The sequence below is a fragment of the Pelodiscus sinensis genome, chromosome 5, assembly GCF_052426305.1.
Source record: "Pelodiscus sinensis isolate ZL-2025 chromosome 5, ASM5242630v1, whole genome shotgun sequence".
NCBI lineage: Eukaryota > Metazoa > Chordata > Testudines > Trionychidae > Pelodiscus > Pelodiscus sinensis.
This window is the reverse complement of record NC_143056.1, coordinates 67,207,630-67,228,153: the sequence shown is the minus strand read 5'-3', so window position 1 is coordinate 67,228,153 and position 20,524 is coordinate 67,207,630. Positions and strand designations below refer to the sequence as shown.

The 20,524-nt window shown below is 45.0% G+C and overlaps 1 protein-coding gene across 5 annotated transcripts in view; it reads right to left on the bottom strand.

Annotated features, from left to right (window-relative positions):
* The window catches only part of ZFYVE1 (zinc finger FYVE-type containing 1), a 41,856-nt gene that overhangs the window by 8,374 nt on the left and 12,958 nt on the right, over positions 1-20,524 (bottom strand). For all 5 annotated transcript variants that reach the window (XM_025187489.3, XM_075927275.2, XM_025187491.3 and 2 more), the window contains exons 3-6: positions 13,030-13,534; positions 8,235-8,449; positions 3,330-3,436; positions 996-1,104 (exon numbers count right to left, since the gene is read on the bottom strand). In XM_025187489.3, the coding sequence (XP_025043274.1) occupies positions 996-1,104; positions 3,330-3,436; positions 8,235-8,449; positions 13,030-13,534 (936 nt within the window). The remainder of the gene's footprint in view (positions 1-995; positions 1,105-3,329; positions 3,437-8,234; positions 8,450-13,029; positions 13,535-20,524) is intronic.

Genomic DNA, 20,524 nt, shown 5'->3' with positions numbered 1-20,524 from the left:
GTGTTTATGGAGATTATTTGCTCGAGGGGCCTTGTGATGGATCCCATTATTGATAATGGAATTTTTGTGCATTATTCCCAAATGATGTCATTTGCCTAAACAACAATAAAAATATGGCTCTGTATGAAGTAACCCCCAGGCTCCTCCACCTGATCTTTGAGTTACACGCACACCAAAAAAGAAATCAACATTAGGGACGGATGGAAGGAAATACAGAGAGCAATTAAAGGGCTTATACATTCAGGCTATGTCTAGACTGGCCACAAATTCCGGAAAAGGGATGCAAATCAGGTAAATCAGCATAGGGAAATCCGCGGGGGATTTAAATATCCCCCGCGGATTTAAATAAACATGTCTGCCGCTTTATTTCCGGCTTGGGGAAAAGCCGGAAAAAAAAAGCGTCTAGACTGGCACGATCCTCCGGAATAAAGCCCTTTTCTGGAGGATCTCTTTCAAGTAGGAATACGAGATCCTCCGGAAAAGGGCTTTATTCCGGAGGATCGCGCCAGTCTAGATGCTTTTTTTCTGGCTTTTCCCCAAGCTGGAAATAAAGCGGTGGACATGTTTATTTAAATCCGCGGGGGATATTTAAATTCCTCGCGGATTTCCCTATGCTGACTTACCTGATTTGCATCCCTTTTCCGGAATTTGTGGCCAGTCTAGACGTAGCCTCAGTGTAGTGGGAGTGAAAGGCAACATCTAATGCTTAACCTGTCCTGGGAGTTGGCACCAGAGCACCCTTGGTGATTCAGCCAGCAAAATATGCAAGCACTGTGACTGGCAAGCCAGCAAACAGAACAATTACCAACATACTGTTATGGATCAACAAAAATATTGTTGCTAAGTCAAAGCCAAAAGGCTGTTCTCATGAGTCTTCAACAGAGAAGAGGAGCGAGACCACAGACACATGTGCGTAGTTTTCCTCATTCCCAAGGTGTGGGTTCCCCTCTTCTCCCTCTGCACGTACTGGTTCCCATCCCTAGGGTTCTGCCTACCTTGCAGGTATAGACTCTGTTATCATACTGGTGGGAGTATCTGCAGCGGCTCTTGGCTTCATGAGGAGCTCCTTCTTTTGCATGGTTCATGCTGTTCTTACAGCCACACCTGGAGTTCAGGAGCAAGCAGTGAGCAAGCCAGAGAGTCACTGATACAGGACAGATCTCAGTAAAAGGTCAGCGAAACTGCCAGAACTAAAGTTAGGTTTTATTTAACATATTAGATTTGTATAGTCCCTTTAATCCCACAGCACTTTAGAAGCCGTACATCCAACAATGACTTCACAGGCCATTGAAATGCAGCCATCATGGAGTCGGGGACAGTAGCGGTTTCAGAGTAATAGTATACAGCAATTTAATACGGGAAGTGAATACTGGATCCAATGGAAGCTACGCAAGAAATCTAGAAGATGGAACTAACCAAGTTTGGAATTGGGCCAAGACATTAGAGCTAACATCCCAATTCTTATAACAGGAGTCTCAAATTCTTGGCCTGTGGCCCATCTCCAGCCAGAGCAGATACCCAGGCGTCCTTGCAGGCAGGAGGTGAGGGGAGAACTGTCTGTTCCCATTCCCCAAACAATGCCCCTTCCCACCATCACCCTGCTCTTTCCCCCCATGGTACCGCATCCTTCAGAGATTACCAGGGGGTCAGGGTTCTTTCCCCACAAGGCCCCCCCAGATTCGCCATGATAGCAGGAGCTGAGGGGAAGCGGACCGGCACTGTGGCAAGTGCACGGGTGCCCAACCGCTACTGCTGCCCTGCACCAGACCACCCCAATAATCCCCAAAGCCACATCTCTCAGGGATGATATGATGGTGGGAAGGACTGGGAACGAACAGCCCTATCTGCCCCCCAGGACGCCTGAGCCAGACTGTGCAACTGCTCCAGCCAGGGTGGCCCGTTGGCTGGGAGTTTGAGAACCCTGTCTTACAAATAACGCAAGAGAATTTTTAATGATTATGAAAGACTAGAAACCTAAGTGTTACATCTTATTTAATAGACAGACCTTCCAGCAGCCCTATCCTCCATAGCATCATGCTGATACTAGGGATGTAAGCAATTACTTGACTACCCAATAAGCACATTCTTATCAGGTATTCAAACAATGATTCAACTAGTCACTTCCACCCCCCTCCCCTTGCTCCCTCTTTCAGAGAGAGGCAGCAACGGGGTGGGGAGTAGGAGCCAGTGTTGGGGGGGAGCTAGCTTAAAAGCCAGTTCCCCTCTGCACTGTCTCTGCGGGGGGACAGGGAGGCAGAGGCGTAGCAGGGGGACTGGGTGCAAGCAGGGAATCAGCTGATTCCCAACTCATGCCCAGTCCCAGATTCTGCACCTCTGCCTTTTAAATGTATTAAGAGCTTGGTGGCTCTTATGTTAGCTCCTGGTGAAATTCCATCAACTACTCAATTAGCTAATTAACTGCAATTTAACATCCCTAACTGATACAGCACAGTACAGACTCAGAGGGATGACTACCATCCACTGAATTACCAGCACCAATTCCCACTCTACCTTGACTTTACTTAGCCAAGACTTGCAATCAAGTTCTGATGCGTCTGACCAGTTATGCAAAATCTTGTCAGCATCCGTGGGAGTGGCTGCTAGTTACAGGCCAGAATTCACAGTCGAAGGCTGGGTGGATGCATGTTTTGGTGATGTTTATGTAACAAAAATAATGAAGTCTCACGTGGCAATTATTTTTTACTTCAAGGGATTCTTGTAGACCACTCATTTCACACACTGCCCTTGTAGAGAACTGCACGATTCTGAGTCCACACGCTTATGAACACTAGTTGGGAAAAGATGTTCGCAAAAAGAGATGACATCAGTACTTGACTTGCGAGATTGCAGATTCTGCAATAGTAGGTTTCCACTGCAGTTTTGACAGGAGGAGTTTTCGATGGCCACTCAGCCCCAAGCACTCTCATGGAAAAATAATAATGAACTTTATTACCACAAATAATGAGGTCCATTATTACTTTTCCACAATTTTCCATGTCTTGTCTGAAACTCAGCCGCAATTTTGACACACATCCCACAGTTTAAGTAGGGCCTTACGTCAAATCTTGAAAACAAGATCATATTGTCTAGCTGGAGCATAGAGACAGCAGCCGCCACAACACACATTGAACTGCTTTTCAGGGAATTCAAATAGATTCTGATGTCAGGGAAACATGCAAACTCTATATTCAAACTATACCACACTGATGTCACCACTAGATACTTATGATGTGTCTCTGCAGTACTTGTGACCTCATTATGACCATGCATTCTAATGCTGCAGATCTGGACAGTACTGCCTGCTACAGGGAGGAGGGTGTGTTTCTTACCCACAGCTGAAGCATACAGAAGAGCAGGTGAAATATTCATCAGGAAAGAAGGAGCTGTGAGCCATTTGGTCATCAGGGATCTCACCACTGAACCGGTCGCTCAATGCCTGTCAGACCCAGTGAGAGAAATTGCTGAGGAATTCAGAGCAACAAGGACATTGATTCACAAGGACAGTCATAGCCTTCTGGAAAGGTAAGCATCTCTACAGATATCCTGGGAGACTTATCATGAGTTCCTCTCCAGGAGTGCACCAGTTGGGCTCTGTAGTTAACAAATCATAGCTCACTGACCAGGAAACTATATAGCAGGGGTCCCCAACGCGGTGCCCGCGGGCGCCATGGCGCCCGCCGGGGGATTTCTGTGTGCCCGCTGAAACATCTGGGCTGGCCCCGCCCCCGGCACGCAGTGCCGGCCCCAGGGCACCTGTGTGGTGCCGGCCTGGGGTGCCTGGCTCGTGGGCGGCCCCGGGCGCACGGCCCATGCGCAGTGCCAGCTTGGGGTGCATTGCCGGCCCCTGCCCCGGGCACGCGGAACATGCGCAGTGCCAACCCCGGGCGCATGGCTCGTGGGTGGCCCCACCCCCGGGTGCGCGGCGCATGCATGGCCCCGCCCCCGTGTGCCCAGCACGTGAGTGGCTCTGCCCCCAGGTGCCCGGCAGCCACGCAACGTTGGGGACCACTGCTATATAGATATGAGCTACAAAGGAAAAATATATCTCCTCTCTCTTTCTTCTAATCCAGACCAAACAAGATCAACAATCTTGCACATGGCAGGGAGATGGATAGGAAGATCTCAAGGTTTTTTTTCCATCTCTGACTTCCATGATAAAGTAGACGGGGTTGGAAGAAAAAGGCTACATAATCACACAGAAATAGCTGGATAAGAAGGAGTATTCCATAGCTAAAGATATTTGCTCCTGCATACTCAACATACCATGCAAGGTTGGAGCCAAATGTCTTACAATTAACTAGCATTAATTAATAAGCCATTGGGAATCATATAGCTAACAGCCTGCAAAACTTTATTTTTAGTTAATTTAGTGGTGGTGAAATAGTGCAAGTTTCCCTCATGGGGCCATGTCAAAATTCCTCATTCCTAGGACCCACATATGAAGTGAAAAGGGAGCTCAGTCTCCATGGTCCATTCAGTCCTTAACTTTTGAAGCTCAGACTGCAAACAAGCTTGATAATTAGGACCAGTTGTGATGGCAGCATGTCTCCACTGGAACCTGGACTGAGACCAAACACATTTCACACAACCCACTAAATGGCTTTCAAATGCTAATGCCTTTGATGGTTACTGAGGTGAGCTGGATGTTCACTGGCAACCCTATAGAATCAATGTGGCAATAGCCCTTAAATACATGAGAAAAACAAACCACCACAGCACACATAGTGGGGGGATGGTAAAGAGGTTGATATTCTTCTCTTCAAAAGAAATTGCTTTTCTTCTTTCACTAAAAACAGCAATAAAGCAAAATAACAGACTCTGCCCACACCTCTTCCCAATTATTTACTCGGAATTATATACCGCCCCCGTGAAGCTATATTCCAAACCTTCACTGGTCTCAAAGGTCACATATTTATCTAGAGAAGAAAGGAAAGGAAATACTTTCTCTTGTAGGGAAACTGAGGTAAACATTTGCTGCAAATCTATGTCTAAGCCTAGAAACTAGATCTGAATCTCAGTCACCCTGGCAACAAATGGATCTCTCCATTGTACTAAAAATCATTTAACTGTCTCTCTCTTGGGCATTTATAATGTGCTCATCACTGCTAACAGTGAGCGTCGGGGTCCAAACCTAGTTCTTATGCCTGTATTGCAAAGTATTTAAAAAGCTACATTAAATACTTTAAAGAGGAAGAATAATGTTATTTTAAAATTTTATTTGTACAGGTTTTTTTTTTTATCATGAAGCCTGAACTAAACATCACCTCCAATAGGCAACTCTATTTATATAAGTTTTTCCTGGAAAGCCCATCACATTAATAGTGAAGAGCTGAACAAATGAGCTAAATATCATGCTACTACTTCAAGAAGTATCACAGCCTCTAATACAATACTGTTTGGCTTTTATGTATGTATCAATCTCTGCTTCATGATGCATTTTGGAAAAGATAAGTACCACAGTGTAAATCTGTCCACTAGCTTTGGTAAAGTAAGTCTTTCAAGGGATGTTATGATGGTCAAAAGTACTGTATAACTGAACTTAAAAGAATCAGGACAAGATACTGGGCTCAATGAACCATTATGCCAACCCAGTATGGCCATTCCTATGTTCGTACGCTAAATGCTTCGTATTGCTACTCCAGGGTAGGAGGGACAAGTTAAATTGTTCCTCCTTACCTAAGCTCCCTTTAGCCTCTTTCTGCCATCCTGGTATTCCTTTGGTTTATGGAACTGCAAGCTCATCAAAAAACTAGCAAAAAAAAGTCTCAGCTTGCCATTATCCTGGATTCATCTCAGGCTTCAGGCCATAACATAGCATGGAGACAGCACTTGTTTCTCTGGTGTATGATCACCTCCTGTCCATAGACATTAGAAGTACACCCATATTCATCTTGCTCTAACCTCTCTGTGGCATTTGATGCAGCCAATCACTAAATAGTCCTAGTTCAAGTCCAAAAAGCTGCAGGGGTCAACAACCACCAATATTTCAAGCCCTTCTCCAACTGAAGCTAAATGGTTGCCACTGGCAATGGTTCCTTCCTTTCCTATATTATTCAACATCAATAGCAGGTGTGGGGAGTTCCCCACTGCTGGAGGGCAGCTCTGAGTCTTGCAGGCTGGATCAAGGCAAATTGCCAGCCACACCCAGCCCACGGGCGTTTGCAGGCTCCAGCTCTGTCTCTCCAATTAGCCAGGATTCCCAGTCAATGGGATTGATGGGGATGGAGTCTGCAAGCCAGTGCAGAGCTACAAGGAGCCATCTATGCACCCCCAAAAGCAGTGCCAGGTAGATGCCCCCATTCCCTGCCCCTTCACCTTACTCCTCCCTCCAAACCCTCCCACCCCAGCCCACTCCTGCACTCTCCCTCCTGCCCTCCACCCCAACTCTAGCCCACTTATCAATTAGGTGCCACGTCTGTGAGGGGTTTTGTTTGTTTTGGGTTTTTTTTTTGCACTTCTTGTGGCCCCGGGCTGATATTTCCCCACCCCTGATCTATAGGAAGCCAGACTGTAATGCCAGCACCATTAGGACTGTGCACAGCTTTATGTCAAATATAAACAGTACTGGCTTCCAGCTTTCCAAATGCTTAGCTGAAATCAGTACCTGGATGAAGAGCAAAAGTCTGAACCCAAAGAAGAAATGAGGCAATGATGGTAAGGAGAGAGAAGAGCTCTGAAGGACTTGTTATGGAGGTGATATCTCCCTCAGTTGTGAACATCTGCTCCAAATTGTTCAGTCAGACCACAGCCTTGGGCTGCTTGAAGCTACTGGATGGCCAAACAACTATGGGACTCACTCCCTCAGGAAAGAATAGTAGCCACAGCAATAACCATTTTCAGGACCAAATGGAAAACTGTTTTCTTTAACTTGCGGAGGGGGAGCCAAGTCTGTCATGAGCAGACATACATATAAAATAATCATGCTCTTGCCCCTACATTGAGAGAGAGTGACTGTTATTCTTAAATACTTAGGAAGCTCAGAGATATTGTGGTAATAACGACATAAGGATACTAGGGAGGTCTTCAGCCTGTCTCTTCCACCTTTCAGCTCCTTTTCATCAGCCCTCAAGTATGCTATTGTATCTCTAACCCCAACAATCCCTTCTTTGATCTCCCTTGCTTCTCCAGCTACTGCCACATCTCCCTCCTTCCCTTTGCCTCCCAGCTCCTTGAGAATACTGTCTGCAGCCAGTGCCTTTACTACCTCACCTCTCACATCCCCTGCAATCAGAACACAGGAACAGCCATACTGGGAGCAGGCCAACTCTTCATCCAGCCCAGTATCCTGCCTTCTGATAGCAGTCAATGCTACGTGCCCCAGAGGAAATGAACTGAACAGGCAATCGGTGAGTGAGCTATTCCCTGTTGTCCGTTCCCAGCTTCGGACAACCAGAGGTTAGGGACGCCCAGAACATAGCCTTGTGTTCCTGACCATCTTAGCTAATAGCCACTAACGGACCTACCCTTCATGAACTTTTCTTTTTTGAACCATGCTATCATTTTGGTCTTCACAGCATCCCCTGGCAACAAGTTCCACAGGCTAACCGTGCACTGTGTGAAGTACTTCCTTTTGTTTGTTTTAAACCTGCTGCCTATTAATTTCATTGGATGATCCCTGGTTCTTGTGTTATGTGAAGGAATAAAAGAAAAGCTCACGTCCTTATTCACTTTTTCCACACCATTTAGGATTTTAAAGAACACTTTAATATCTCCCTCTTAGTCATCTCTTTTCAAGTCGAATTCCATTTCTATTGTTATCATTGCACTGATGCTAGAATTAAGAAAGTTACTAAAAACTTCATCCTGGACAGCTCTATGGGCATCTTTATAAATACCTTCCATGAAAAAATTATCACTTGCAATACAGTTTATCACTCTTTCCTCCCCCAGTCAGCTTCCTCACAGGTGTGGGTTAGAGATTTTGCTTTTCTAATTCTCCTTTAACCTTTCCACCTGATTTTTCAAAGGGTCTCCATCAGTTCTTCTTTACTTCCTTCCCTCTCCTGCTGTCTTCCCCCAGGAGAGATCCATCCAGTCCATTCAACTGTTACAGGAGTATATGAGATACTGAAGACTTGCCTTTTCTCCAGATATCTGCAATTCTACATTAGAGCTTTTTGTGGAACATTATTAAGTACATGATACTTGGGAATGGTGCTACAGACATGAAAAAGAACCCTCCGTGCCTCTCCCCAACTGTAAGGAAGCCACACACTCTGCAGCAAATGACTTACTTTCAGTGCTTTGAAGATAACCCCAGGCTGTCGAGGGGAACGAGTGGTATTGTTCTCCAGCTGGTGCTCCACAGCTCTCCTAAGTCCCGAGAAGTCCGTGGGGGGGTTATAAGTCCTTGTTCCCTTGTAGTGGATTGAGCTGAAGGCTTCGGGGAAGCGGCTCAGTTTCCGAAAACGATCCTGGATGAGTTTTTCAGGCGCCTCAGAGGGGTGATCTACACCCATGCAAAAGCAGTAGCAGGTGTATTAACAACTGCTGGTTTAGCATAATACTATTTGACAATCAGGCAGTGCTTTAACAATGTGAAGTGCTATACAATACTCACATTCCTAATTACTCCTTACCACCCTTCTGTGCTGCAGATACACAAGTATTCCCCATTCTACACACAGGCAAAGCAAAACATTTTGAAAAATGGTCTCTAATTTTGGATATAGTGTTAGCTCCTACAACTGACATGCAGAGATGCTGAGAACAGCTCTAACTAAATAGGAGGAATTGTGGGTGGTGAGCATCTCTGAAAATCTGGGCTTATTGGTCCTAAAATGGGCATTCAAAATTAGAGGCCAGTTTGGAATATCTGGCACTAAATGAACAAACTTTAAGATACAGTGTGTTAGAGGTCAGCAGTTCCTGGCTCCAAGCCATTTGGCCTCACTATAACAGTGCCGTTATTCACATCACTCCTTATATGTGTATTCTACATGCAGACCCTATGGCGGGAAAAGGAATGTCTATATCTTCCTTCCCCTAATAACAGGGTACATAAAAATCAATGATTTTTTTTAAATTAAAGATGGATTTTTTAATTTAATTTGGATTTTTTAGTTTATTTAAATCATCAATAAAATACTAAGTTTCTCATTTAAAAACAAGAGTTACAATTAAATTTCATCACAAATATGCCACACCTACATTTACAGTCTCATAAAATGATTAAATGGCTCTAGTCTATCCAGCCAAACTATTAGTTCTTTCTTCTTGAAGGTTCTGGGCTTCCAGTTTCTTTTTCTCAGCAGACTAAAAGGTAACAGGCACAAAAATAGATACAGGCTGGATGGTGTTGTTTTTGTTCTGTGCTTATGTGATGGTGGACCTTGGCCAAGCACGGCAGAGGAGTTAGTTATGACATTGTCTTAAAGACAGAGAGACAGTATATAGTGGGGGGGGGAACCTTTTTTGGGTCAGGCCACTGACTCAGAAAAATCAGCAGGGGGTCGCACACAACTAAAAACCAAAAAAAACAAAACAAACCCTCACTGATGTGACCCCTGACTGAGAAAGACACTCCCTATATTCCCCTGGCATACCAGAGCCTAGAGGGGCCAGGCTAGGAGATTATGTGTGCTCCAACTGCAAGATGAGACTGGGTTGGGGGCTGAAGCACCAGCACAGGCTCCCCAATACTGGGGTGGGAGGGGAGTCCAAAGACAGATCCAGGCAAGCCGGGGGCCACATCCAGTCCCCGGGCCTGCGGTTCTCCATCCTTGATATATAGGAAAGAACAGAGGCAACAAAGAAAGGAACAGTGAAGTGGACAGAAAAGAAAAAGAAAAAGGGAAGACATTGTTCAGCGCACACACAGCCTCCTATATTCCAGAAAAACTGTCATGAATTCTGAGGGCCCAGAGAGACCCTGTCTGGGAATATTTTGTAAAAATTAGTTCTCCGGGTTAAAAAAGAAAACAAAATCATGTCAAGTGTAAGCAGTGCAAGAAGATGATGCAGGGCTTAGTTGCAAGAATGAAACATTGTAAGGAAAATTGCTTATTGGAAGAAAATGAGGTAGAAGAAGATGTGGATATGGCTGAGTGGATCAACTAGTAGGGTACGTCTAGACTACATGCCTCTGTTGCCAGAGGCATGTAGATTAGGCTACCAGACATAGGAAAATGAAGCGGCGATTTAAATAATCGCCGCTTCATTTAAATTTACATGGCTGCCGCGCTGAGCTGATCAGCTGTTTGTCGGCTCAGCGCGATAGTCTGGACGCGCGGGTGGCGACATCAAAGGTATTTGTCGACCACCCAGGTATACCTCATCCCAGCTGTTTGTCAGCTCAGCGCGACAGCCATGTAAATTTAAATGAAGCAGCGATTATTTAAATCGCCGCTTCATTTTACTATGTCTGGTAGCCTAATCTACATGCCTCTGGCGACAGAGGCATGTAGTCTAGACGTACCCGTAGTTAGTAACTTAAATAATTCACTTTGCGGTGCATCATTCTTGAAGACTCTCTCTATGCCCTTTACTATAAGTGTTTTAACAAGTAAATTCCCAAGCTGTTTGCTGCACTGGATATTTCTAGAAAAAAAGTTTAGCTTAGCTAATATTTATGGCTTGTTTAATTAGTGAACTGGGTTTAGAATCTGTCACTCAAGTATGCAGTAGAGAAAGCTGCAGTGAGAGAAATCTAGGAGTTGCCTGAATGTCATTTTCTTATTTTCTATTACATAATACATGTCCCTTATTTTGGGGCATCATGGTCACAGACCATGATGGTGATGCCACAAGTCTATTCCCTATTTTACTTCAGCATAACTCAGTTTTTCCAAGGGAACCCCATTCTATACTTGTTTTCTCAAAAAAGTGGAAGTGTCAGTCAGTTCAATGGGGCTTATTCCAAAATTAAGTGCATTCAAAGCATAGTCAATCTTAGCTTTTTTGGTAACTTGATTTAAATCAATGATTTTTTTGCGGGGATGATTTAAATTGCCTTGACTTAAATCAATCCACCCTGCCTAGAAAACACAGCAACATAGAGTTAGCCATTTCAAGTCACACTAACAGCCTGCCAACTCCTGGAGCCTGTTTCCAACAATGGTATAAAGTATATGCTTGACAGGAAAGCAAATCCCAACCCTTAAAAAAAAAAAAAAAATCACATCTCAACATCAAGCTGAACTACTGTGTTTTGCTCCATATGAGGGGGGAGGGGGAGAGAGATTCCTTTCTGGCTTCCACAGAAATCAGCTGATGCTCTGAAGTATGTGTTTTTACTACTTTGCCTTTGTGCTAAGGATGTAAACGACTACTCAAGTAGCCGACTACCCGATAGGCCTAAGCTTATCGACTACTTGACTTCTTGCTCCTCCCCACTTGTTGCCTCTGTATCTGAGGCAGCAAAGGGGATAGGGAAGTAGAAGTCAGTGCTGGGGAGAGCCAGCCTAAAATCCAATTCCCCCCAGCACAATATCTGCAGTGCTGGGGAGGGCAGGGGGAGGAGGCACGGAGGCAGAACCACAGTGGTCCCAGAGCTGGCATGATCCTCACACCGGCACCGGGAACCACCCACGCTATGACTCTGTCTTTTAAATGTAGTAAGAGCCACCTGGCTCTTACTACATGTATAAGGCAGAGCCAGAACTGCTGAGTCCTGGCTCACACCGGGTCCTGGACTTACCCCCTCTGCGGCTCTGAAGTTTAAATGCAGTAGGAGCAAGGCTGCCAGCGCACCCGGCTCCTACTACATTTAAACTGCAGAGCTGCAGCGGGGCCCCTTTGTTAACCAATCGTGTACGCGATACAAATTGTATCGCATACACGATTAGTCAGTTACCCGCCTCTTGACATCCTCACTTTATGCATAAAACTACAACTGTCATTACTGGTTATAAAATTAATCAGCTACAGCATTTGACTCAGACTCCCTGAGGCAGCAAATTCCAGCAGCTAATTACATGCTGTGTGAAATCCTGGTTCTTTATTTGTTCTACATTTACAAAAGTGAGAAGGTGGTGCCATTTTTACATTGCCACTTTGTTATTCTGAAAAATAACTTTAGGGAGGTGCTTTACTTAGTTCCATGGCTTTTCTATTTGCTGAGTGCCTTGTGGTCAGCAAACACCCAGACTGAAGAAGCCAGCAACAATACTGTGGGCCTGCAGGGAGTTGTTGTGATCTTGCACAGTAGGGCACTTCTGGATGCACATAAGCAAAGCTAAACCTCATCTGCACTGATGTAACAGATGCATTGACCCAGGCTCCCCCTCAAGATATTAGAGCATGGTAGGGGTGGGCAAAGCCAACACAGGGGTTAGCAAACACTATGATAGAGTAAGTGAATTCTTGGTCCCTTTCAAGTCAATCACAAAATGCCCAGACTTCAATGGAGCTAGGATTTCTCCCACAGATGTGTAAACAAATCATATGTCTCTGGCATGCAAAGATCCCAGGTAAAATGCTGAAGAAGGAAATGGAGATGGGGTGAGAAATGAAAGCATAGTGGTGCTCATACCCTGTAGTGCATGGTGGGAAACCCTACCAGCAATATTGCATATTTTGAGCAACAACCACAGGAAGAAGCAGGGCCAACGCACCAGCTATCACACTCTGAAGTCTGTGTTTCTCAGAATTCATGCCTGCCTTAGGAACGGCACCAATCCCCAGAAATGCCAAAGGGAGAGTTCAGGTTTAAAAACAAGTCCGCTTCATACTTCTTACCCATTTAGTTCTGTAGCATGATGTATTTTCATTTATTTTTGTGATAGGACCCTGTGCATCCCCGTTATATTATTAGGGCCCCTCCACACACTCACTGTCCTATGTTGAGGAGGATCACAGGAGACTCTCGTTAGGACTAATCAGTGTTGATCCTTAACTGGCTAACTGAGTTGCTACTCTGATGTAAATCCCTCATACCACCATTAGAACATAGCATACTACCTCTACAGATCCTATGCCAGCCTGAAAAGAGAGCCAGACCAGGACCCTAATCCAGGTCTTCCACATGGCAGCCCAATTAAGATAACACTTAGCTATATTTTGATTTACTGTCTCTTTCTCTCTACTCACCGGAGCCCAGTAGCTTGGTGTATACAGTCTCATGGAAGATAATGACTGCAGGACCCAGAGTGGACAAGGGAACATCCAAGCCACAGCGGGCCGTGGTTGCCTTCAGCTCCTTAGTGAAATGTTTCAGGTAGGCCTCTGAAGCATCCCCAAGGAATTTGAAGAGATCATTGTGGAGTCTGTCAGCACGAGTACGATAAATGACAAGGTCAGAGATGGCCAGCACCTTCAGAAGCAGCCGTGTTCTCTGGCTCACATTCACTGTGGCCCCTAGCAGACCTTCTGTGTCAATTACCACCACTTTGTGGACAGGGTCATAGGCGGCCCATACACCGACTGTGCAGGATTCTTGGGCTGGAGATGTCTTAAAGACCTCACGGCCATAGAAGAAAGTATGATTAAGGGTGTGCGACTTGCCATCCCCAGTGTTCCCAAAGATGGACACCACCTTCAGGTGTTGGTCAGGTTTGCAGTCCAGTTTCTTAATAAAGTCATCTTCATTCATCACCTTTCAAAATAAGAAAATTACAGCATTTTAGATGGGAAACTAGAAAATACTACACAAAAAGCAGAGCTGGCTTCAGAGCTCACAGGGTTTGCAAGGATGAGCAACTTCCATTTAGGTCTTTTATAAACTTTACAAACATACGAGTCCCAGGTAAAATTTTCAAAAGCACCAAAGTGTCAAAAGCACTTAAATCCCATTGACTTTGAATGGGACCCAGGCTTGAATGTCATGTAGATGCACTTGTTCTCCATCATCAGTGGCCAAACAACAGTTCCTCCATATCCTATCCCCTATCTCCTTATTGCCCCTCCTCTGAGCAATTCATTTTATGGGTTAAGTAGGGAGAAAAAAAAGATTTAAAATCCAGATGTCTCAACTGAATTAAAGTAATTAAGCAGGTTTTTAGAACTGCAAGACAGACTAGGGATGTTACATATCAGTTAATTGAATAGTCAAATAACCTCATGAATTCTTATTGGTTAGTTGACTATTTTATAGTCCCCGGGGGCAGGGCTGGCAGCCAGTGTGCTTCCGGACTCACTCCCAAGGAACAGCATGAGGTGCCAGGTGGGAGCTAGTCTGCGAGAGGAGCCAATTTAAAAACCAGCTTGCGGACTGGCTACCTGTTGCCCCATGCTGCTGCCTCTGTATCAGAGGCTGCAGCGCAGGATGGAAGTAGCCCCCATCTAGGGGTTTCTGAGGTCCCGGACCTGGCATGACCCAGACTACCCAGCCCTCCCAGTGCTTAATACACTTTAAATGCAGAGCCATAGCAGGAGTAGGTCCCAGACCCTTCACAAGCCAGGACTGAGCTGGGCTGCTGAGGGGGGGGGGGGGGGGCGAAATGCGTGTAGTCTATAGCATTAATCTGTAAGCATTTGCTTTTCGGATAATTGGTTAATGGACTATTACATCCCTAAAACAGACCTGATATTCCACCTTATAATATACTTGATAAACCCTTTATTTTTTTTAAACCACAAACGTTTTTAAAACAAAACAAAGCACACAACACCTGCCCTTCAGAACATCTGGTTTCTTAGGATGGGATAAGTCAGACTTGTCATACTATTTTATGGCACATTGCAAGACACTTCTGTTCAGATTGTTCAGCAATGGGGCCCACATAAAACAAATGATGAGATAGACAAGGCAGGCTCACCTGAAGCCCTTATTTCAACTGCAGAATAACTGTGCTTTAGAGTTCAAAGTTTTTGTCCTACTCAGGGTGGTTATGGTACTTTGCCATGTGAGTTCACATGGGGACAGGGCATCCTTCCTTCGACAGGTGTTTGCTCAAGACAAGTCGGGTCACAAGAAGAGCAAAATAAAAACACTTACTGAAAGGGATTAAATTCAGTTCATTCCCCTTGATTCTTCCCATGGAGTTCCCTTCAAGAACAAAGAGCACAGACTTTTACTGGCCAATTTCTGGAGGCCTGAGCAATTTCCCAGGAAAAGGGGTAGAAAATATGTCTTTTTCTTTCACAAGTGTGTCCCAAAACTTCCCTCCTCTCCCTTGCAAGCCAGTAGAGGTGGAACATCTCTGAATACAAGATCCACAGAGGTCAGGAGGAGGCAGTCAATGGCTTCTTTGAATAGGTTTATTCTTAGATCACTGATTCAAGTTCTTAAGCCCCACCCTGCTATCATGAAATCTGTGGGCAAGATTAGACTGGACACTAAAATAAAGAGAGTCTGTGTTCCAGGGAAAGACTTGAAGCAGTATTCAAGATGGAGAAATTATAGCCTATGGGGCTAGGGTAGTTACTCACTGGTTTAAAACAGGTAATCTCACAACATAAGGGAAAGAAGGAAACCACCCAGAAGGACTTCTCCTTTTCATTCCTCCCCCATTTTATTGAGTTATCAGGCTTTCCAGGGACAGAGTACATAGAACCAAGGTACAGCCAATTTTTAGCTGGCGACGGGAATTTGCCTGTTTTTGTCAGCTGTGTGTTTAAGGCACAGCTTCAAATGCTCAAATATATTATGACTGATTAAGCCAATTGCCTCTGTAAGGCTTAATGGAGAAGTCTATCCCTTTAAAAGCATTATCTATTATATTTCTTATCCAGACCTGGTTTGAGGATGCCAGTCTTTAAAGTAGGGATGTTAATTAATGTTTAAAATGTTAACTGGTTCAATGCTCGGTTTAACTCAGTGGTCCCCAACCATTTGGGGTTGCCGGGCGCCAGGGGGCGTGGCCGTTCGCCCGCCGGGCGCCCGGGGGGAGCGGGGCCCCCCCATAGCCGCATTCCGGGGGCCGGCGCTCTCCCCTCAAGCGCTGCGCGCCCGGGGCCGGGGCTCTCTCCCCCCCCCCTCCCAAGTGCCACGCGCCTGGCGCTCTTTCCCCCCTCCCTCCCCCAAGCGCCACGCGCCCGGAGCCGGCACTAGCGCTTCCTCCCCCCCCCAAGCGCCGCGCGCCCGGGGCCAGCGCTGGCGCTGGCGCTCTCTCCCCCCATGCGCCGCGAGGGGTGAATCCGCGGCGCCCCCGGGGCCGGCGCTCACCGTGCGCCACGCGCCCGGGGCCGGCTCCGGCACCGCGCATGCGCCACGTGCCTGGGGCCAGGCCAGCCCTGAGCACTTGGCGGGCGCAGACAAATGCGGGCACCGTGTTGAGGACCACGGGTTTAACTGGTTAACCTCGGAGCAACTCCTTCCCCATCTGCAATGTGATGGGCTACGGCTGTAGAAGGGGCTGCTCCACCCCTGCCCCACTGCAGCTAGCAGGGGCTGCTCTAGTCCCAACCCCACTCCCGGCCCTGCCACAGCCTCGGGTGGTGGCGGCTGCTCCAGCTGCAGGCTGAGGGGGGCTGTTTCTAGCTCCATCCCTGCCCCCAGCCCCTCTGCAGCCAAGGGCAGAGTCCAGCCAGTCAGGCTGGTTAACTGGTTACCTGGTAAGCAGGCAGATAAGTCACCTGCTTACTGGGTAACCAGGTAACCTCTTTCATTGCTACTTTAAAGAAAAAATAATCTGTCCTTAACCCTCCTCCCTTGTGCTCCAGAAGCCAGCATTAAATACAGAGCCCAACTGTTACAGCCTTTGCACTCTCTGGGAGGCCAGGTGGACAACAGCTTTGTTCAAATAATTGTGTAACTCTTGGGTAGGCAACCACATGAGGATATATTTAGCGACTTTGGTTACATGGGGTAAAGATGTTGAGTGTAAGGTTATCTGTATGGGAGAATGTCAGCAATGCTGGCAGCATAAAGGGACTAGAGGAGGTGGCCAATTCCATACAGAATTCCCAACAACAGATTTGCAAGTCATTAGAGGCCTAATCCTGGAGCAGGCCCTCATTAGACAGGGGCAGGGAGATCTAGCACAGGGCTGGGCAAGATGCGGCCCAGGGGCCAGATCCAGCCCTTCTAACACTTTGATTCAGCCTGCAGACAGCATCTGGCCACTTTCTATTTATATCTTGCTGCCCATGCCACTGCATGTCCAGGTGGTAGCTCAGGCAGCAGGATCCTATTTAAATGGCTCATGGCTCCCAGTTGCGACCCTACCCCAGCAGGGCTTGGAGCTGCAAGCCTTTTAAATAGCTGCAGCAATCCCAGGCGGTTACCATGCAACACCGTAGCAGCAGAGCCAGAAGCCACAAGCCCTTTGCTGTGTTTTTAATTCCAAGCCCCTGCCCCACACAATTCTGGGGGAAGCTTGTCCCCCCCCCTGCCCCTTCCACCTCAGGCCCCTCCCCTTCCGGAGGTGGAGGCAGCTTGTGACCACATACCAAAATTCATGAAGTGGTCTCCCTGGGAAAATGAATGCCCACCCCTGCTCTAACACCTCTTTTGTTACAAATTAAGCTCTGGGCAAGGGTATTAATGAGATATGAATCTGCATAGTATCAGTGTTACAGTTCAGCACATACGCTTCTAAAAAGTCACCATGGCAGAGACCTGAACACTGAATTGCTTCACCTGTTTCCAATGCACTGAATATCCTTGATAAATATAGCTGTGTGAAATCCAGCCACAGTAACTAACTGGCTTACCAATTTCCCCTCCCAGATGTGGTCCCTTTAGGCCAGCCAGCAACAGTTGCTCATACCGTCAGCAATGAAAATCTAGAACTCAAATGTTTGCTTGCTTTTTTGGGGAGGGGATATAGGGAGACCCTAAATATGCACAGATCTGAAAGGGTGTGCAACAGCATCTCCTAGTGTTGATGCCAAGGCCTGGGTGGTGACAGCCCAACTAACACAAACACAGCTGTGGAAATTTCTCTTACAGCCTAAGACCACACCTATAAAGTCACAAAATAAAACCATATCCATAAATGACACACTAACCGCTGATTTTAGAGCAAGAACTACACAAACTTGTCTAAAAAGACTGTCCTTTTTAGCCCCTAGTCTCCATGCCCATATATCTTTTTCTTCCTTTTTTCTATTCCTTATGCCATTTCTAACATTGGAGATTCATTTACAGCTTTATTATACTTAGAGATCATAACTAAAACAGACTTCCTTCTACCTCTAATAAAAAGAGATTTTACCTTATTCCCAATTCACAGGTTATAACCATGTTTAGCCTTATTTTCTGTATAGTTATTTCACTATTTGGATTTGTGTTAATAATTGCCATATACTTACATACAAGCCCCTCTTTAATGTGCACTTTTGATTATATCCCCTGTGTGCATTAAGGGATTCTGAATGCAGAACTTTCAACACCAAAAGCATGAAACTCTACCACTACAGTTAAGGGGATCACTTTTGTAGCTAGTAGGAGTAGCAGATTCTTATTCTTCTGTGTGGACCAGCCACGAGGCAGGAACAGAAACCCACAGTGCTTATGTGCTTCATATTTGATTCACCTGTCACTTGTAGAGGGCATTATATACTCAGAAATGTAAACACCTAATCAAATAAAATGAGACTTGAGCAATAATAAAAAGCAAAACCATCAAGAATGTAAGAGAACTTTTAGCAAAACTCTTGACCATGAAAAACAGACTGTCAAAAAAACTTGAAAGTTAACTTGTTTGGAAGTTAAGTATGTTGTTTTGAACGGTTACCCAATAAAGGGCTTGATCTAAACCCCATTGAAGTCAACATGTATCTTTCCACAGATTTGTGGGCCATATAAAGAGACAGAGAATCAGGGAAAACATAAAAAGATAGATCAAGATCCTAAAATAAACCTCATGTCCATGAATTTCTTGGAACTGATCCCATTCATTAACTACACAACACAGTTCATGTAAAAAACCCATAAATGAAAACTCTCTCTATAACTTGCACCCAAACAACCTACAGGCAAAACACAGTGATTACCACGTCTAAATTAATCTTATCCATTTTTCACAGAATTTTCTCCTCTAAGAACTGTGCACAGGATCTTTTGTGTCTTACTCTTATTCATGCAAAGTCTACCTTTCGATACAGCCATACACAATGCACTAACTCAACAATGCTTCACATGATACTCGGGTAGCGTTGTATTATTAGTCTTGAACTGAAGTTTTGAATTATACTAGTTTGAATTGTATTGGCTGTTGTATTTTAAAATACTACTCTTTGATTGGGTTCATTTTGGCAGGGCATATCTGATGACTAAAACTGAAAAATGTTTCAGTCTGTAGTTTTAGATGCCAAATGTACAAGTAATCAAATATATCATTTAACAGACTCATTTCACAAGCAATATACCACAGCATCCCCCAATATACAACCAGTGCAACACTTAAAGAGTAAGGCTTTTTTTTATTTAGAAATCAATGAAAAAATAAATGAAAAGATCCCCGGAAGTGGGTTCAAATGCATGTCATATGTTTTAATTTTCAAACATCTGCAATAAACCAATGTTTAAACAAAAATAGCAAAAAATTAATTTCAAAAGGACTTTTTTCATTCTGAAAATCAGTTTTTGAAATTATGCGACACAAATCATTCTGATCCTACACGTCTAAAAATCCAATTTAAAAATAGTAATCCTTCAAAAACTCAAACTGTTCTCTCTTTCAACTAAAGTCAGAGTGCAAGAGAGTCAAATTAAGCTTTATAATGGAAAAGCAGTTGTTTTAACTGTGTGCTCTCAAGTGGCACCTTCATAACATACAGCACTGAACTTCTGAAATGCAGCAGGAAGGCACTTTTAGGTAGCGAATCTCAAAATGGGTTAGCATTTAAATCAAAGAAGTTGGAAATTGAAGATTTCTCCGTCAATCTCTCCCAATGCAACCTGGCTCCCTATGATTAGGACCCTACCAAATTCACTGCCATGAAAAACACATCATGAACCGTGAAATCAGGTGTCCCTCACGAAATCTGGTCATGTACTTTTACCATATACTATACAGCTTTCAAGGGGGGGGGACCAGAGTTTTTCAAAATGGGGGTACTGACTCAAAAGAAGATTATTGTAGGAGGGTTATGGTCTTGCCATCCTTACTTCTGCACTGTCTTCAGAGCTGGGTGGCTGAAGAACAATGGCTGCTGGCCAGGCACCCAGCTCTGAAGACAGCACTCTGCCAGAAGCAGCGCAGAAATAGGAGTGGCAATACCATACCGTGCCACTCCTATTTCTGCACTGCCCCTTTCAGAGTTGTCTCAGGACCCCTACAGTTACAACACTGAAATTTCAGATTTAAATATCTGAAATAATGAAATTTAAAATTTTTAAAATCCTATGACTGAAATTGACCAAATTAGACAGTGAATTTGATAGGGTCCTACCTATGACACTAGTGTTTTATCCAGTTCTGTTTTCAATTATTCAAGCTAAGAGGCTCTATCCAGGTCTGGATTGAAGTTGAGGCACCTCAGACTCATGCTTAACATGCCAGCTGCTGAAAACAGATTAAATCCGAATCTCAGCTTTCTTTGGGGAAAAATCCAAATTCTAGCCCATATGGTTGTGAATTAATGTCTGAAAATATGAACTGTGCATAGCAGATGGAATAATATCTGCCTGGATCTGCAAATTGTAAGAATAACTCTGAAAGGTATGAGCTGCTCCATGCATCTCAGTGCTTTGGGG